This window comes from Gopherus flavomarginatus, chromosome 11 (genome assembly GCF_025201925.1).
Source record: "Gopherus flavomarginatus isolate rGopFla2 chromosome 11, rGopFla2.mat.asm, whole genome shotgun sequence".
NCBI classification, from domain to species: domain Eukaryota; kingdom Metazoa; phylum Chordata; order Testudines; family Testudinidae; genus Gopherus; species Gopherus flavomarginatus.
Window position 1 is genome coordinate 31,984,889 of NC_066627.1, and position 18,616 is coordinate 32,003,504.

Genomic DNA, 18,616 nt, shown 5'->3' on the forward strand with positions numbered 1-18,616 from the left:
ATTAAATTAGAGCCATGAATAGCATGTACCATGGCAGCTTCCCCCCACACCCCCAGTGCCAGTGTAGCTGAAATAGACTCTGCTTTCTTTTCACCGTGACTAAATCCAGCCTAGCCAAACAACCCTGGCCATATCTAGAGGAGGAGCTAGGTATTGTCCTCGATCACTGCAGTCTGTGCAGAGAGGGTTCCTGCTAGTTCCAGTCAGACCGTGTGCTCTATGTGAAACTGGAGTTTAACCTTTCCCTTGTTTCTTGGGCTATAGCTTGTAGCAGAGGAACTCTCTTGCCAGTCTGAGTACCAGAATACAGTCCTTGGATGTCACAAACGTGCCATGGTACTAATGTGAAATGGCCCAGACGTGGGAGTCCCCAGCACCTCCTGGTTCTACTGTGGGGTGAATCCCCATTCCTAGCTCACCAGAACCACTCAAGGATCTGATGCTTCACTGGGCTCCTTTGTACCTCATCAGCCCAGCTGGAAAACTGGGTGAAATGTGGAGATCTCCCAAAAGCCCAAATGATGCTGCTGAGTTGAGCTTCCCTTGATTAACATCCCCCCTACCCCCGCCCCCCCCGGAAGGGTTCTGCTTTCAAAGGCACTGAGAGAGACTTGTCCTTACCTTCGCCTCCTGCCTGTGCTTGATAAAGGAAGTCCCTCTCTAGGGAAGTCACCTAGCCAAGAAGGCTTTCAGGGGCCCTGGGGTATGTGATCCCAGTTGCCCACTCCTGTCTTTGTGACGATGGGATAATAGACATGAACACACGTTGCCCTGTGCAGCCTGGGAACGGATAAACCCTATTTCTCCAAATCTATACCTGAAGCATCTTGTGCAGTAAAGCCATTTATGGGACAAGAACACCTGCACATATCCCCTGCCCCATTATTGCTTAAATTACTCTCCAGGGTTGGGGGGGCACCATAGCTTAATGTCCTGGCTTCTGAGCTTTGGAGACAATGTGACTTAGGCAACAAGCAAAGGGTTGTGTCCAATTTGCAGTCCTTGGCCTGCAAACACACAGGACCCCTAGTACCCCTTGTTCTTATTAAATTCAGGCCTAGTACAGTCCTAAAATGGACTCCCCGAAAATGCCATGCTTAAATAGTTGACTCTCTAACAGGGCATACTGTGTGCTCCATAGCACAACTGGTAAGATGGAGGAAGCTGAGCAAAGGCACTGCACTCCAGAGCAGTGGGGGAGGAAGAAGGTTGTTTATAGACATGTTTGTCTTAATGCATATCCCCCTATGATGCCTGCCAAAAGGGGTGGGTGGATGGGGAATGCATTTAATTTTAAATTGGCTTAGGCATTAGTTGAGAGACAGAAACCTGGGCTTAGCTGAATAGAATGGAAGCCATTGTGTCAAAAAGGTGAATAAAATTCCCCAGGGTACATACTAGAAGGCTTTCCCTGTTTAAAATCCAAATGTCCCCGGTGGGTGTTGTGAAGGTGAGTCCCTGACTATCTCTTTGCCCCAGTGGATAAGATGCATGTGATCCTTTAGGAACAGAGTTTGTCCATCCTGCCTTACAAATACAGAGTTTTATTCTTTCCAAAGCAATCAATCCTCCAAAATGATTCTGCCTTGAGCTTGGTCCTGAATTGTCATTCCTGGGTCACAGCTACATAACAACCACCCAGCTATGACCAGGATCTCGCTACGTTGTTAGGACAGCTGCTAAGTGACAAGAAGGGACATCAATTCCAGTTCGGTAATGGCAAAGGGACGATTTGGGCTGTAGGGTTTCACTTTTCTCAGACAAGAAAAAAAAATTAAAGAAATGGGAGAAGGGATTATAGCAGCTTTCCATTTATATTTAAAAAAAAACAACCCATTGTCACAGTAGAGTCTGTGTGATATAAGTTAATTCTGTTCTTCAAGGATAAAGAGAGCTGGCTTTCAGTATAGCTAATGCTGCTTCCCCTCTGAAGCACCTTCCAAGTTGGTGACCTGTTCGGCCAGCTCTGTGACTTTGGCCTGGCAATCCAGCAAGTTGTCCTTCAGTACAGTTATTTCCTGAGAGTGGGAGGTCAAAGTCCCGTTCATATGGTCCATGTAGCCCCACAGGCTGCCTGTGTGCTTCTCCAGCTCATCACGGATGATGTCCAGGCTCCCCGTCATGGCACCAAGCCTGCCGCACATGTTTTCCACCTGGGCCACACGGCTGTCGAACTGGGTCACCTCCTTCTGCAGGTCATGTGCAGCGTTCTTGCAGTTGCTTAGATCATTCACGATCCTGGCTTTGAGTCTCTCCAGGTCGCCTTTCAGGTTCAGGACACGCTTGTTACTGAAGATGAGTTGCGAGCCTTGGTCACTGACCTTCTCCTGAATGGAGTGCACCGCGTCCTCTATCTTGTGCTCGTGTTCGTCCAGTGAGGAGTTGACGTGCAGCACGGTGTTGGAGTACTGGGAGACGGAGTCCTTGAGCCCTGTCAGGGATTTGCTCACGGTATTCAAGTTGATCTTGAGCAGGGTGATCTCGCCTTGCAGGGAGCCGGTTGCCTCCTCCTCAATCCGCCTCTGGATCTCCAGGATGGTGGCATTCAACTTGTGCAGGAGGTCGTTGTTGCTGTCCATTCTGAGCAGCAGATCCTGGTTCTTGCTCTGGCAGTCCTCAATTTCTGTCCGGAAGGTCTCCACATCTTTGGAAGCAGAGGCGCAGCCCAGTAAGCAAGTGCTCTCCAGGGTGGTGAGCCGGCTCTGCAGCACCTCCAGTCTCTCATCTGTCTGCTTCCTCATGTTGGCAAGCTCTCCCTCCAGCAAGGGCATCACGGCTCCATCCAGGCCCACTGGGGCAGTGACATTGCTTAGCTCCCCCACAATGGTCATGAACCTGTCCTCCAAGGTCCTCATTTTGTCCTCAGATGAGGTCCTCACACCATCCAACTCTGACCTCACCAGACCCATCATGCTATCCTCCAAGCTGGAGCAGCAACTGCCAGTCTCTCTCTCCGTAGCATTGAGCCTCGCCTCCAGGTCCTCAAAGCGCCCTTCAACGAGGCTCCCCAGGGTGATGGTGGAGAACTCACCGTTGAGCTGTGAGTGCAGGTTCTTCTGGGACTCAGAGATGCTGTGCAGGCCCTTCTCCAGGATATCCATGCGCTCGGTGAGGTAGTTCAGGTTGCCGCAGCAGCTCTCCACCACGGTCAGCCCTTGGATCTGGGTCTCCAGCTGGGAGATCTCCTTCTTGATCTCCAGTTCTTTGCCGTCCAGGGTCTGCTGTAGCCGCAAGTTGGCAGCTTTCTCCTCCTCGCACTGCTGCTGCACCTCCTTGATCCTGAAGTCACACGTGCTCTGGATTTTCACCAGCTTCTTCTCAAAGCCATCCAGCAGCTCTCCTCGCAGGTTGCTCAGCCGGGTGTCCACGTACTCCTCCAACATGTCAATGGAGGTGAGGGGTGATGGCCTAGCTGATTCCAGCAGGTGTTTGATCTGCCCGTCATGGTCCAGGACCAGGCCATGCACCTCATTGAGCAAATCTGTCTTGGTCTTCAGCACGTCACTCACCTCACTCACCTTGGCCAGGATCTCACCCACGGGTGGATAGGTGGTGATGTCCGCCTTGTCAGCCACATCCACAATCCCATCGGGAATGACCCCAAAGCCCACCGTTGAGTCGGGCACGCTTGGGCTGTTCATCAGAGACCCGATCATCTTGTTGGTGTCCTCCTGGATGGCCAGACGCAGGTGGTCCCCTAGCCCACTCACCACATTGTGCAGGCTGTCGTAGGACTGCGAGAGGCGCCTTACCTCCTCTTCCAGCCGGTCCAGCCTGTCCCCAAAGATGCCAGGTATCTTCCTGCCTACATTAGAGAAGAAACAGAGGGGAAGATGACGATGACAACGACAGCAACTACAGAATTAAGCTTTCTCCGCCTTAATTCTGACTTCTGCCTGTCCTGTTGCTTGCATTCAGCTTTCTGGTATTCAGATGGTTAACATGGCAGGCAGCCCATCTGGCCTTCCTGGGTATGTCTACACTGCAATTAAAAACCAGTGGCTAGCCCTAGCCCGCTGGCTGTGGCTAAGGGGCTGCTTAATTGCAGCATAGATGTTCTGGCTTGGGCTGCAGTTCACCTCGCATGGTTCCAGAGCCAATCTGCAACATCTACACTGCAATTAAGCAGCCCCTTAGCCTGAACCCCATGAGCCTGAGTCAGCTGGCATGTGTTCTTATGTCTATAGCTGCAGGCCATAACTGCAAGGGGATGGGTGGTGAATAGCTGTAAGTCTCTATTCTTCTGCTCCCTTTGTGTATTAATGACTATGGCCCTCTGAGCCTGACTTCATGTCTCCCCCTAATACCTGGATTCAGCAAGTGTAATCCCTGCTCTTTACTGATAGTAAACGAGGTAGAGGCCTATATTTTGGGGGATGATGGGTTCAGTCCCCATTAGAAGTGATGTCTGTCTGTTTGTGTTTGGCCAAGAGTTGGGCCGTGGGTAGCTGGAAAGGGCTCCTCTGTGGCTTGAGCAGTCTGATGAGGCTGCAAAGCCCGGTGTCCTGTCCCACCCCACTTGCCTCAGGTAGCTCTAGAGAACTACCTCCTTCCTCTGCACCCTCTTGCTCTGCTGTACAATGTATGTAAAAATTCTGTATCTGCCCCTGCTGCCTCTGCTGCTGTATCTATTTCTGCTGCCCTAAGCAGAGACAGATAGTGCGGCTACTCTAGGTACTGGGAGTGTTTTCAGTGCTACTCGCTCTAGCGGGGCGCCAGCCTCTACAGGACGGCTGTAGGTACAGATGCTCCAGCTAGGTGTGTTCTGCTGCAGCCTAATGAAAAGTCTACTGTCATCTCCCATTAATTTCAGTGGGCTTTGACTCAGGCCTGAACCTACCAATTCTCCTTGTGTTCCCTACAAGGTAAAGTGTGAGCAAGCCTGGCTGCTCAAAACCCAAATCCCTGCCCCACTTCTTGGCCTCTTTCCCCTCCGTCCCAAGAGAATGGGAGGCACATTGCCCCATGCTTACTTAGCTGTGCAACTTGGTCAGTGATGACCTCTCACCACCCCCAAGCACGTTTAGAACATAGACAAGTCCTCAGCACTGGGGAAATCTCCTGATTTTAGCACTGCAGGTGGGAGCAGCCTTGGAAAAGCAGGGCTGTGACAAAGAAAGCAGGAGCCCATCTGTTCAGGCCCAGCCCTCTGAAAGGTAAGATGTGCCCCTCTGTTCCCAAAGAGTTGAGTCTCAGGTCTTTAGAGTTCTACCTGGCCTGCAAGGAATTGCCTGCCTGGAGAGTGATTTCCACTGAGCCGTGGTATTATCAAGATGCTCCCTTTTTGTGACATGGGAGGAATTTTTTAAAGGGCCGGGACTGTATTGTACATTTCAAAACACCCTCCATTAGTTCCTGCTGCCTGTTTTATGTGGGCACCTTGTAGCCACTCTACTGCAGAAGTTAGCTCAGCTGGAATGGGCTGCTGGAACCTGTTGAATTACCTTCTATTAATTTGGCCCTAAAACCCAACTTGCCTTATAAACGCTTACGAATCCTACAATTCTCTGACTTTCTGTCTCCAAATGATCCATGCTGCAGTGAGTGTGAGGAACCCAGCCCCATGAAACCCTGCAGGAGCCCAGCTACAACAGACACTGCACAGGTGCTGGTGAAAGGTAACAACGGGCGCTGACTGTGTCATTAGTTTCTGTGCAACCATAACCTGTGGGTGTGAAATCAAAGGCAATGCAGCTCCCCAGGGAAGGCTCAATCACTCACCATAGTGGTTCTTCTTTGGACCTGGAAACGGCTCAGGGTGGATTTGGGGATGAGGAGGAACTCTAGGACCTGGAAACATCTTGTGACCAGGAGGAATCTTTGGGCTGGGGCGCTGGGGCAGCAGACCTGGTTGATCGGTAGGGCTGTCGTGGCACCCTTCTCCCATGAGTCCTGGGCAGCACCTCCATGCCAGCTCAGTCACTGTCTTGTAGCCAATCTTGTACTTGGGTCTGTAGAAGGTGCGGTACCTTTTTGGAGATGAGGGAGGAGGGAAGGGAGAGCAGAGTCACGACTTGAAATCTAGATCTTGAGCGCTTTATAACAGAAGAGGGGGCGGGGGCTGAATCAGCCACCTTTCCTGCCATGCTGGAGATGATAAATAGTAACTGTTAGTGGCATTTCTCTTCCTAGCACCACAAGGCCCAGCTGTAACTGCCTTATAGGCCCCAACAGAGCTTGCACTATATACTGTGCAAACAGAACAAGAGACAGCTCCCCACCCCTCCTGAGCTTACAGTCAGATCGACAAGACCTGGATGGATGGAAGGGGCAGAACATACAAAGGATGGCTTATGCACCTTTCTTTCTTTGCTTTGCTGGGCCTCTCACTTTGAAAATCAAAGACCACTACCAATATAATTTGTATTATTAAACCTAGGTATTGCTGTAGCATCTGGAGGGCAACTACAATGGGCCTCGTTTTGCTAAAGCTTGCACAAATACACAGTAAATGACTGCCTGTGCAAGAAAGAAAAAACTCAGAGGTGTTGGTGGAAATGACTCAAATGTTACAGAATTTAAAAGAGAAACCTTTTCCAAAGTTTGTTTTTTAATAACGCCATAGAATTGCATGGGGGAGGGCGATCTTTTCTGTGGAATGTTACAGGACTGGTCAAATACCTTTTTGAAAGATGGCTGTATTTTGGAGAACGTTTCTAGAAGGGAACATTGTTACAATAATCTTGCTGTATTTGCTATAAAATACTGATTGTTTTTAAGCAGTAGGGGGCAGCAATGCCCAATATCTGTATTTTCTCCTCATGGGAAGCACTGTGGGTTGGATGGATGTTGTTAACCCTCTGCACCTCACTCACCGCCTGCCAGCCAAGACTCCCCAAGTCCTTCACTTTTGGTGATGGAGGGAGCTTTACAACATCCCTACATGGCACATTTTACTGTCCACATTTTACAGAAGGGGAAAGTGGGAGAGAGGCTTAAGAGACACATCCTAGGGCCCCTTAATAATGGGGCAGAAAGCTGACCCTAGAACACAGAGCTGGGATTTAACAACTGGCCCATCCTTCCTCTGCATATTTCAAACAGCAGAGCCTCTACTTTAATCCCACCTCATCTTCCCCTCACTCTACCTCATCAGTGGTGTCACTAATGTGAATTCAACAGCTAGCATTAGGATAGGAGTAAACTCCCCCCTTTCCCCCGTTTCTCTCTAGGCCTCATCCCTGCCAGAGTTCCAGTGACCTTATATGAATGGGGAGTGTGGGAACCAATTGGAACAGAATGAAAACGGACCTGAATCTTTACTGCCAAAGTGAGCCAAGCCAATGTTCAAGCTGCTCTGAAAATGGAATTGCTCCTCTACAGGAAATTCTAATATTTTGAAATTCCCTTTGGTCCGAGGGGGCACAAAAAGTTGAAATTTACCATGGAATTGAAATTCTGATATATTTCACTTCAGAAACATTGCAATCACCTTAACAAAACATTTTGCCACCGTTGAAACATGCTATATATAATACAAATATATTAATATAATCATATTGATATAAATGTCAAAAAAATTAAGTCAAAACAAGAAAAACTGAGCAAGATGAAACAAAATACACCATTTTGACTGAAATAGTTTCAATTTTTTTCTGTTAAACTTAGTTGAAATCAACGTTCCTGTGAACCATTTTGATTTTGCTGACAGCATTTTTGAGTGGAAAACGGCAACATGGAAAATGTTCCGCTGTCTCAAATATTTATTGAGTTGGGCCCCTTAGCTTTCCACTCCACTTTGGAAAAACTCTGCATGTGCATTACTGCATGGTAGGGGGAATATGCTACCCAGATGTCTTCACCCATTGGGGAGCACCTTATGTTGTTCTAATGCACTCAAGTGCAGACATGCACTGATACAAGGGATTCTGACATGCATGGCTAAGTGAGGTGCAAGGCATTAGCTAACACGCACAGCCATGGATGCATGTGCACATCTCCTGCACTTCTGCCTGTATTCACTTGGAGGGGAGTGTATAAGCTACATACATGCCCTAGTACAGGTACAGGTGGATGTATACAGGCACTGATTTATATGTATGTGGCCAAGTACACACCCACAAAATGCTGCACCTTCTTCAAAGGGAGAGCATCACAGGGCTGCTCTAGCTCAGCTGCTCTCAATGTGCTTGAGAAAGGAGGGCTTGTTCTGGTTGGTAGTTTTTTCTGGTGAGTCCCTGTCCACTGGGAAGGGTTTTGCTCAGCGGCCGGTTCCTCCAGGCTCCTTTTGGCCAGCCCCCATGGAACGCCACGCTGCGCATGGACCTGCCGTGAGCTGCTGTTTGTTCAATTGGAAATGCAAGCGAGGGTCAGAAAGGGGGAGCAGGGACTGGAAAAAGCAGCTCGCTTTTTATTATTTCTCCCTCCAGAAGCCTCCAAGTTACTATGGTATATTTTATAGAGTGTTTAAGCCTGCCCGGAAATATCGTGGTGCGCAGTAAAAGCTGCCGAGCTCAGCCACTGTCAATAACAACATTGGCACAAGCCAGCACCTCGGCTCTGAGCAGACGTTTGGGCTGCAGCCTGTCGCTCTTTGCATTTGGCAGAGGCGGGGGATTGTAAGTGGAACTCAGGATGGGGCGACCAAGGCGTCTGGTGCACGAGGGGCTCCCAGCCCTGCTGCGCTGCCCTCTGGCACCACTCACGATGAGGAACACACTGCCCTTCTGCAATTAGGAACCCAATCCCCAACTCCCTGACTGCCAGCAACAGGAAGTATTTATTGCAGCTAGATCAACAGTGCCTGGAAAAACTGCCTCGCTCTTGTGTGCAGCATTCCAAGCGGTGTAAAAAGTGCAGCTGGCCAATGCAGCCTCTTTCAGCAAATGCCATTGGTTCAGTGTGTGTGTTTGAAGCGATGCAGTGGGCCAGGGAGTGGGGAGTGGGAGTGGGAGCAGGGCAGTGCTCAGTGGGGCTAGTTACCAAATGGCGAGCTAGCAGAAACAGCCTGTGAACTGCTGCCCTCTAGTGGGGAGCATTTGAACGGTGCAACTTGATGTCATAGATCCTGCTCAGGGAGAAGCGTGACCCTCCTTAGCTCAAGAGGCGGAGGCTGGGCTGAGCTTTTAGAGCTACAGTCTAGCCCCACTGCTGCAGTGGTGGTGTGAGTGCCATTGTGCAGCACAGTGTCAGCTTGGAGAACCTAGGAGGACCTTTCACACCCATGTCCGAGTGAGGTGAACTCATGGGTGCTGGAACTAGGGGTGCAGGAGGGTGCTGCAGCAATCCCTGACTTGAAGTGGTTTCCATTATATACAAGATTTACAGTTTGGGTCAATGGGTCTCAGGACCCCCACTATGAAAATTGTTCCAGCAAGCCTGGCTGAACACCTGCCACCCCCAGATGCTTGAGAGTGAGTTTGGCTAACTGTGGATGCATATAAAGAACAGGCTTTTATGTGTACACTGCTGCTTTCCACCCAATGGACTCAAAATGGTGTGTCATAGGCCCTATACTGCTATCAGCTTGTGGAGATTCTCCTTTAGCTCAAGTGGGCTGAGTTCTCCCCCTGCCCAATCTCACAGAAGTCCCATGCAAGCTACAGAATGCAGCATAGTGACAGCTGTGAGGTTCCTAGTGGTCATGATATTTTTGAGGGAGGGGGGAAATGTGGGGATTTCCCTGCCTTTGCTGGAGTTCATTCATTCTCCTCCTACTCAACTGACACTACCAACATTTCTCTGCCAGGGAGCATAGCAAAGGCTGGGAGTCATGGCTCCTGGGTTCTGCTTTAGCCTTGCTGCTGAGCTGCCAGCCAGGTTTCCAGGAGAACTTGGCACCCAACATGCACCGGATGTACTGAGCTCAGTGAAAGACCTTTTCAGACCCCGGGCTTCAGTGTGAGATGTGGGGGCTCTGCAAATCAGATCCTTAACCTCCCTGGGATAGTTTGCCCATCAGTGAGAGGGGGATGGGATCACAATCCTGCTTAGTTCTCAGGCAGTGTGAGGCCAAATTAATATCCACATAAGTCCTTAGCTTGTTGGATGCAGATGCTAGAGAAGCAGAAAGGAAATCGTCTCATTCCAGTCCTAGCTTTGCTGAACAGCAGGGTTTTTCCCTTGGACCATTTCTAGATGGCAGGGAGTTTAAAAATACTTTCCTGGTACAGGAAACCGGCAGCTCCCTTTCCGTGGTTTACACCTTCTCCCCTTCTGCATTTGAACCCTGGACTTGGGCTGGTCGAAATTTTCTTATCAAACTGGATTATTGACAAATGAAAATGTTCACCAAAATTGTCTCTTTTCCATAGAAATGTTGGACTTTTCCTCAAAAACCCCTCAACACCAGATGAAAAACTCCTGACAACCGAAATATGCTGCTCCAGTACCTCGGGAGAGTTGTAGCTCAGTTGCCCATTCTTCTCCAGGAAGTTTCCCTCCAGGACTACAACTCCCAGGAAGCACTAAGACCAGGGAGTCCCATGATGCACCAACTCCTCCTCACCATGATGTATCATGGGAGATGTAGGCCGATGAGAGAGCCACTGCCTAGAAAAGAATGGGAGCAGGAGGCACTGTGGCAGATGTTCCAAATTAAAATGTTTCTGTAAATTTTCATGACAATTGTTGGCAAAACCAACATTATTTGAATTTTCATTGCAATTTTCTGCTGACCCCCTCCCCACAGCCAGCTCTCCCCAGCCGTTACAGTGCAGTTGCTTAGAATCCTTGCCAGATGATCTGAGGCAGGTGCCATGGAGGGGGGACCATCAGGCCACCTCCATAAAGCACATGCGTTCACCCAGTCAAGACACTGTGGATATAGCTGCACTGGGATGCCTTACTCCACCAATGGGACAGTGACTTGATTTCATTCCTGCTGCCCTTTGGTGGAATGGGGCTACTGGATGAGAGCCTGTGGGTAGCATTAGTGCACAACCCACCGGTAGGTGGGCCTCATCCATTCATCCTCTTGGTGGGAGATGGGAAGAGAAGGCAGGGTTGGTTGGAAAGAAGGGTGGGAGATGTGCTGATGCGGGGAGGGAGTGTCTCCAAACTGCAAACCCACTAGTGGTGTCTCCAAACTGCTGGGGCTGGGCAGGACTGGAGACTGCCCTTCTGCTCCCTACCTGGGACAGAGGCCTTGAGTGATCTCTCCCTCACACAATTCTCTCCTGCCCCTTATCTCCCCAGTGGGAGCAGTGTGCTAGTAGGTCTGGGGCATCAGGGCCCCTATCCTTTCTCTCCCCAGGGGCAGCAATACATTTGGCTTTAAATGGCACCCCCCCCCCTCAAAAAAAAGGAAATAAAAAACTAAGGGTATCTGCTTCTGGAAGTCTGTTCGCTCTTCAGATCAGTCGTTCTAGCCCTGAGCACCCTAATGGCTGGGCCAGGGACCGGCTCCCTCCAAGGGAGCAGCACCATGGGAGAAGGAAAGGGAAAACCCACATTTGTCTTGCCCCATGAGTCTGGCTGGCCCAGGGACCTAGTGGTTAGTGCACTAGGCTGGGTGCTGTTGCCAAGGAGACATGGGTTCACTTCCAGGTCATAGTGCTGTGAGCTCCTATGGTTGCATTCCCTCAGGTTGCTTATGGAGCAGAAGTCATGGACTCCAGAGGGAGTCCTGGCTAGTGCTTCTGGGTCAAAAGGATGGGGTCTGTGCTGCCCCTCCCCCTTCCTTGAGTCACTCAGAGGCAGCTCTAGGAAATGAGACCAGGGAGCCTCAGGTGATGGCATCAATGTCCAGTGGTTAGCTCAGGGGCTTTGGAGACGGAGGAGCACACTAACTGCCAAACCAGGTCAGCCGAATGGATCCATTTAGTAGCAGTCCAGTATCCTGTCTCCTACAGTGACCAACAGGAGTTGCCTCAGAGGTAGGTGGAAACAGCCTGCCTGCCCTTGCAGTGGAGAGTTACTGCATGTTGTCCTCTAAGGGGAAGTTTCTTTCTACCCCAGGCAGGTAGTGGTTGGCTTATGCCCTGAAGCATGAGGGGCTGTATCCATTATGTTTTTACCTTATCTAATGCAACTGTGATTGACTTTACTCTACCATCCACGAAAATGTCTAATGTTCTGAGTCTTGCTAGGTTCCTGACTTTAGTGGTGCCTTGTGGCAATGAGTGCCACAGATCTGTAGTGCATTGCAAAGAAAAGTATTTCCTTTGACTTGTTTTAAATGTCTTGTTAGCTGTTACCTGTGCTGTGAGATAGTGACTAGGATGCTCCCAGGGAAAGGCAGGACGGACTAGTAGTTGGCCTGCGGGCCTAGGACTCAGAAGACCTGGGATCTGTTCCTGGCTTGGCTGCTGTCCTTAGACAAGGTGTGTTGCTGCTTTTTACCTCAGTTTCCCCATTTGTAAAATGAAGCTAATGATACCAATCTCCTTTGTACAGATTTTTAAGATCTATGGATGAAAAGTGCTGTGTGTGAGCTCGGTAGTATTATGATTTATCATCTCTGTATCATTTCATATTTGTGTACTTCTAACATGCCACTCAGTTATCTCTCTAAACTAAACCATCCCCGTCTTTCCAATCCTTCCTCATGCAGAAGTCTCTTGGCTCTGTCTGCTTGTCTCTGAACCGCCTTCTGTTGCTTCTGTATATTTTAAGATGGGCTGGCCAGAAATGAACACTGTATACAGGGTTCTGTTCATGATTTCACCACTGATTGACTGTGTGATTCTGGGCACATTGCTTCACCTCCCTGTACCACTGTTTCCCATCTGACAAATGAGGGTATTAATACTCAGACTGAAAGGTCAATGCTTTGAGCTCCTGGGGATGAGCAGCCCCACCTAGCACCCCATCCACTGGATCTCTTTTTCTGATGCAATATCCACTACGCCCACGTTCCAGAGATGCAAACCTACTGCCTCCCCATCCACTGGATCTCTTTTTCTGATGCAATATCCACTACACCCATGTTCCAGAGATGCAAACCTACTGCAGAAAGCCAGATAAGCTTCATCCATGCAGAAGGCATGTGGCCCAGCCCTGGGACAGTGACATGAAAGCAGCACACTCATATTTCCATATGTGTTACATTAGGGCAAGCGTTCGATCTAAATGACCATCGGATCCTACCATGCCACTCCCATGGCTATGTCCAACATGTACTCACAGGATTTTCCCTGGGCACTTGGGCCCCCAGCTGCACTTGTGATATTCTGCCTTCACGTAGCTCTCCACCCCATCCTGCAGGGTGCATGTCACATTTCTCTGCACCACGTATGCACAGTAGCTCCTGCAGTGGAAACAAAGCAGAACACAGTCAAACCACTGCCCAGAAACAGCAGCCAGGAATCCCCCAAAAGGGAAGGAGAATGGGGCATTGCTACCAAAGTCCATTTCCAAGGTAAAGACTCAAAAAACCCTCCAGTCCAGAGTTTACCTGCACCTGGCTAGCATTTGCTACTAATGCTTCCACCAGGGTTAGGCTGCTAGAGGGCTCCCTCCACCTGTTCATTCACTTGGAATAATGAATTAGCTAACACCACTGACCTGGAAAAGTCACAGCAAGAGAGCTTAGAGTGAAGGGACCCCTACTGCTCCATACCCAGCTGGGTGCTGGGGTCTCCAGGGAAGAAATGGGGATAGATGAACATCACCTGGATGCCCCAGCCTGGATTCCATGTTGTGCTCAGCCTCTGCATTCGTTAACCTGAAGCCTCCTTGTGACCACTCCGGTTAATATCATGCCATGCAAGCATGGTGACAGAGGGCCATGCCTCGTGGTGCATTAGACCACGTGTAAAACCACTGGGACTGCACTGAGGAGCTGTGCTGTACAGTAGTGATGGACACATTGGGTCACAGGCCATGAGGAGCTCCTTCAGTGTAAGCCCTGAGTCCTGACAGCAAGTTACATAACGCTGAGCTTTATTGATCATGCCTGCACTGTTCCCCTCTGGGGAGGGGTTCGGATGTTTGGTTGTGGGCTATCTGTGCAGAGCTCTCTCTGAGCCTGCAGGAGCTCCATCTCCCCAGGGCTGGCAGGATCGCAGATGCTCATTTCACTGTGCCTGAATGTCTTTGCTCAGACTTTCTCAGGAGATCAGCTTGCAAGATCTCCAGGGCTTTCTAGTTGTCTGGGTCAGCAAGATCACTAAGCTTGTTGCGCCCCGCTGTATTCTGGTCCTGCTGCTTCCCTTCCTGGCTGTGACTTGGCAATGAGAACAGGCAAAACCAGTCAGTCAAACACTTTCAAATGAGTGAGATGCCCCAGGGTTTGGTGGGTTTTGATTAAATCTGGGCTGGTTCTCCTATCCCTGATACACTGTACACGTACCCTTCTCATGTGAGACCCTCACATCAAGGGCTTTCCCCACCCTTCACTTGAAACAACAACCCCAGAACAACAACCAAGAAAGAAAGTTAATTGCTCCTAGCTCTTCACTCACATGCTGCTGTCTGCGACTTTGAGTGCTGTCCCAGGCAAACATAAGGAAGTACAATAGCTACATTGAGACAGGGTCTGAGATCTCAGTACCAGCATTTCCCACAAGATGGGCATGAATCCATCCAAGTATCTCTCACCTTGATCAACGGGATGCAGCTAAACGGGATGCTGCACGTCTCCAGCAAAGCTTGAGAAGTCTAGGTTCAGCTCTTTAGCTTAGAGCTCAGCAACCTTGTGGAAGCTCAGTTCCACCTCCTTTGTATGTTTACACTCTGGGGTTGGAGCCCTGGGCTGCAAGACAAATCTGAGCTGTCTGCTTCCCCATGCACCTGGCTGTTTCCTTCTCCCCAAGCTCTCAGGAGAGGCTCCCAGGGCACAGGACTCTTCCTGGCTGCTGGCTTCCCCTATGCACTTAGTGGCTGGGCTCCTGAAGCAAGGGCTCCTTCTGTCTGCTAAACCACACTCGCAGTGTTGGAGGTTAGTCCCACAGGTCCTTATGGGGTTGCTTCAGATTTTTGCCAGATTGACTCCAGAATAAGCACAGAGCACAGGTTCCCCTGCTCCTGGTTCCAGCGGTGCTCTAAAACCTTGCCTGGAGGTGTAGGCAGGACTGAACCACATTCCCCACAGCTCTGCAAATGTCCAAGCTTTAGCATGGCTTGAGAACATGATTCAATCATAGTTCATCCCACCTACATTGCCAGGCTGACTCATCTCTTACCTTTGCTGGGGGACAACTGTATTGTAACCAGGTCTTTCACCATGGTAGTTCCTATGGTGGAGACAGGGTCTTAGTAACATCTAATGTGGATTACACTTGGTTCCATGTCCAGTGAAGACAGGACCATAGGCTGGGGTAGTGGTGGTGGAGGGGGGACTATCTACTTGCCTTACACCCACGTCACTAATGGGAACTGCCCCCAGCCTTAATGGGCAGCTTGGTCTAGTGGAGTGCAGCATGGCTATCGACAGTAGGAAAAAGAGGGAGCTTTCTGGGTAGCTCATGCTAGGAGTTTTCTCACAACTGGGAGACGGAATGGCTGGTGACTGCAAAAAGGTAGGATCCCCAGGCCTCCACCTGTAGGCACAATGCCTGCACTGAGCAAGCCACAGTGAATCAGACGGTACCCAGGTTGCTTCTGCCTTGGATGTCCAGTTAGGCAAGTCTGCTTTCACACGTTCTTTTTCTCACCGTGGGAACATGCTGCCAAGTAACGGCACCATTTCGATTAATGTGCAGACTGTAACCAAGTTTAGACGGATATGGGAGGCAAGACAGCCAGAGTGGGGCAGCAAGTGCAACACAATCCACCTGGGTGCTGGAAAGAGGGATTGAGGTCAACAGAGGCAGGCCCAGTGGGAAGAGTACCAGGGTAGTGCTAGAACAAAGGGACGCTGAGGCAATTCCAGCAAAGCACTGGGCTGTGGGGGGAAGCAGATGAGGATGTGCTGAGAAGTTCAGAATGTGGGGCAGAGATAGCAGAGAAGTGTAGAAAGGAGAAGGATTAAGGCCACAGGGACACAGCAGATGGCACAGCGGGAGAAGATGAGGGTGCAAGGACAAAGCCAAAGGCTGAGATGCATATGGTGGGTCCATGGGATAAAGCAGATGGGGATGAGTGAGCTCATGGGGCTGGGGCAAACAGCTCTTCAAAGGTGAAATAGTTCTGTTGGTGTTTGGCTGCTCTGCCCCAAATGAGGAAATGGCTTCAACTCTCCCGCCACCACCTGCACCCTGACCAAAGCCTGGGGAGCTGCTGCCTTGGGCCTTCACCACCAAGAGATCTTCACCTTTCAGTCACACGTGCAATGAGTTTGAGGGTCTCAGCCTCATTCTTAAGGCACCCTTCTAGATACATCCCAGATCATCACATTATTCAGGCAGTGGTGGCTTAGGAGAAGAGAAGGGCTAACACAGCAGGGGCTGTCCACCTGGAGCAGAGGAGCCCAAGTCTGGAATAACAGGGGAAGCCAGTCAGGACTGGTGCATTGGTTAGAGAGGGGTGTGTAGCCTCCCCAGCCCTGTTTGCTCTATGCTGGGCTAGAGCTAGTATTGTCAGTGCCTTGTTTTTATGAGCATGAAACTCACGCCAAAGTAAAGAGATTAGGGATTTGGATTCCACCCAGCACAGGCCATTCTCTGAGCTCCCTGGAAAATGAAGGGAAGAGATAATCCAGCTCTCCCATTGAATGGATCAGGGCTGAGTTTTCATGGATTCTGAGCCAGAGGGACCATCGTGACCATCCAGGCTGACCTCCTGCATAGCACAGGCCAGAGCACTCCCCCAGATAATTATCCCTCCCTGCAATTCAACCCTTCCTAGGACTCAGTAGGTGGGCAGGCTGGTGCGGGAAGAGGGAGAGGATGGGAGGGGGGGCTGAGCATGTGTCTAGGGCGAAGCTGATATTGGCTCCCCAACTCAGCTGCCAAGTAGCCCCGTTATACAGCGACTGAGCAGCAAAAGCAAAGCATCCTCCTCCTCTGTATGGCCCCCCTCTAAAAGGACAGGGCACAGGGAGAGGTGCCAGGGAGGGATGGCACTGGGTTAGCGCATGACACGGGCCCATTCCGGCCTGCCTGGGGCTGGAGACATTTCCCACCAGTGGATGCCAATGGGTGCAGCAGCTAATGGGGCAGAGTATTATAAATGGGAGGGGCCGGGAAGGAGACACAGAGCAGCACTTGAGTCCATGGAGCGCTGCAAGTGCAAGAGAAGCTCTGGGGGTGACAGCTAAGCCATGCAAGCCTCCCAACGAGCCCCTCGCCAGCCTCCAGTTGAGGCTCAGGCGCCCCAGGAGAGGAAGCTGGGGAGACTGACTGACCCCCTTTCTACCCCTCAGCCCCAGGAGCCCGCGGCAAACCCCGCCTCACTGCCCTAGGAGCCAAGGCCGGCAGCCACCAATGGTACAAATTGCTGGCCAGGAGCTAGTGCGGTACACGGTGAGGGCTAGGCTGGCTCTTTTCCCGGTAGCCACCGGTGGCTAGCGGCGTAAGAGCTTCAGCCCGAGCTTTTAAGGGCGGCAGCTGGAAAACGTTACTGGGGTTTGGGGACCCTCTGGCTGGCACCGCCAGCATCGATCGCTTCTTTCCGATGTTTCTTTACTCCTAACCCCACATCGGTCCTTTTCCCCACGGGTAGAGCGAGCTCTGGCCAAACAAGCCTCTCTGGAGCAAATGAAGGGGGAGCGGGGGTGTTACAGTTTTTAATCCGGATCCCTTCTCCCCACCCCGCCCCGCCTCTCTGCCTGAGCACTCCAGAGTCAATGCAGAAATACAGGCACTTTCCAACCGTATAGCTCGCTGCCCAGACCAGAAATGTAGCTTCGAGCTCCCGGGCAGCTCTGAGCCCCGTCCCCTGAAACCGATCCGCAGTGAAACCCAGCAGCCTGCGATTTCCAGTCTAGTCAATGGGAAAGAGACAGCGCTGAAAAGAAAGACGAGCCACACTTACTTGTGCTTCCCCATGGGCTTCCCGGGGCTGAGCTGAGGGCTAGATCCTGAGGTATAAAGATTGTATCTGTTACTGTAAGAGACAGGGGCGGGGTGGTGGTAATAGGTCCCTTTGGCATCCGTCGGAGAAACCAACGTCCCCAGGCAGAGGTAGGCGAAAACCCAGAAGAGAGAGTTTCCACTTGTCCTGCTCATGTTCTTTCTGCCCCTCCAAGGAGACGGCGAGCGAGGGAGCGCTGCAGCCAGCCTCGTAACCTTCCTCCTCCTTGTCACTGAGGCTCGGATGCGAGTCTCTGCTGCTTGGCTTGGGAGGTGCAGAGGATCCGCCGGCGCAGGAGAAGCTGCAAGGACGGGTTTTCTTAAAGGCTCGTTAAACTTTCCAGTGGCGGGGAGGGGGAGTAGGAAATCCTATAAATAGACAGACAGGGTGAGGGCAGCCAAGGTGAAGGAGAGCGCCCCTGTCCCTCTGCCCGCTGGAGAGGCAAAGGCTCCCGCTGCTGTCCGCGCCACCTCTCCCTGGCTCTCTTTTGTACCCTATTTGCAGTTCCCCTGCTGCTGTCTCCTCACCAGCCCCAGCTCCACGAGGGCAGGGGGAAAGGCGGGTCCATCTCCCTGTATTAGCATAATATTCCATCCCTCCCCTCCCCCAGGCCTTTGGAATGCTCCCCCCAGCTGGAGAGGGAACGAGCCCCCCCACCGGGCAGTATCAAACAAGAGGTTAAAAAAAAGGGAGAGGGAGGGAGAGAAGCATGGAGGGGAGAGAAAGATGCAGTAGGTAGGCAGAGAGGGAGGGACAGGAGAGAAGGAGACAAAAGCAGGGA

At 51.0% G+C, this 18,616-nt stretch overlaps 1 protein-coding gene across 1 annotated transcript; it reads right to left on the reverse strand.

Annotated features, from left to right (window-relative positions):
* Positions 1 to 1,910: 1,910 nt before the first annotated feature.
* EMILIN3 (elastin microfibril interfacer 3) lies at positions 1,911 to 18,035 on the reverse strand. The gene is made up of 4 exons (XM_050917304.1): positions 17,797 to 18,035; positions 13,067 to 13,189; positions 5,722 to 5,969; positions 1,911 to 3,805 (listed from the first exon to the last, which is right to left on the reverse strand). Exons 1-4 carry the CDS (start codon positions 17,988 to 17,990, stop codon positions 1,911 to 1,913), a joined length of 2,460 nt encoding a protein of 819 aa, XP_050773261.1. The 5' UTR covers positions 17,991 to 18,035.
* Between the last annotated feature and the right edge of the window lie 581 nt (positions 18,036 to 18,616).

What these genes read in the sequence shown, in the direction of transcription:
- EMILIN3 (XM_050917304.1), bottom strand. Translation starts at nt 17,990, where the DNA reads ATGAGCAGGACAAGTGGAAACTCTCTCTTCTGGGTTTTCGCCTACCTC. An exon ending in AAGTGCCCAGGGAAAATCCT is followed by an intron (nt 5,970 to 13,066) that starts GTGAGTACATGT and finishes ATCTCCAAAAAG; the next exon opens with GTACCGCACCTTCTACAGAC. An exon ending in TCCAAAGAAGAACCACTATG is followed by an intron (nt 3,806 to 5,721) that starts GTGAGTGATTGA and finishes TCTCTAATGTAG; the next exon opens with GCAGGAAGATACCTGGCATC.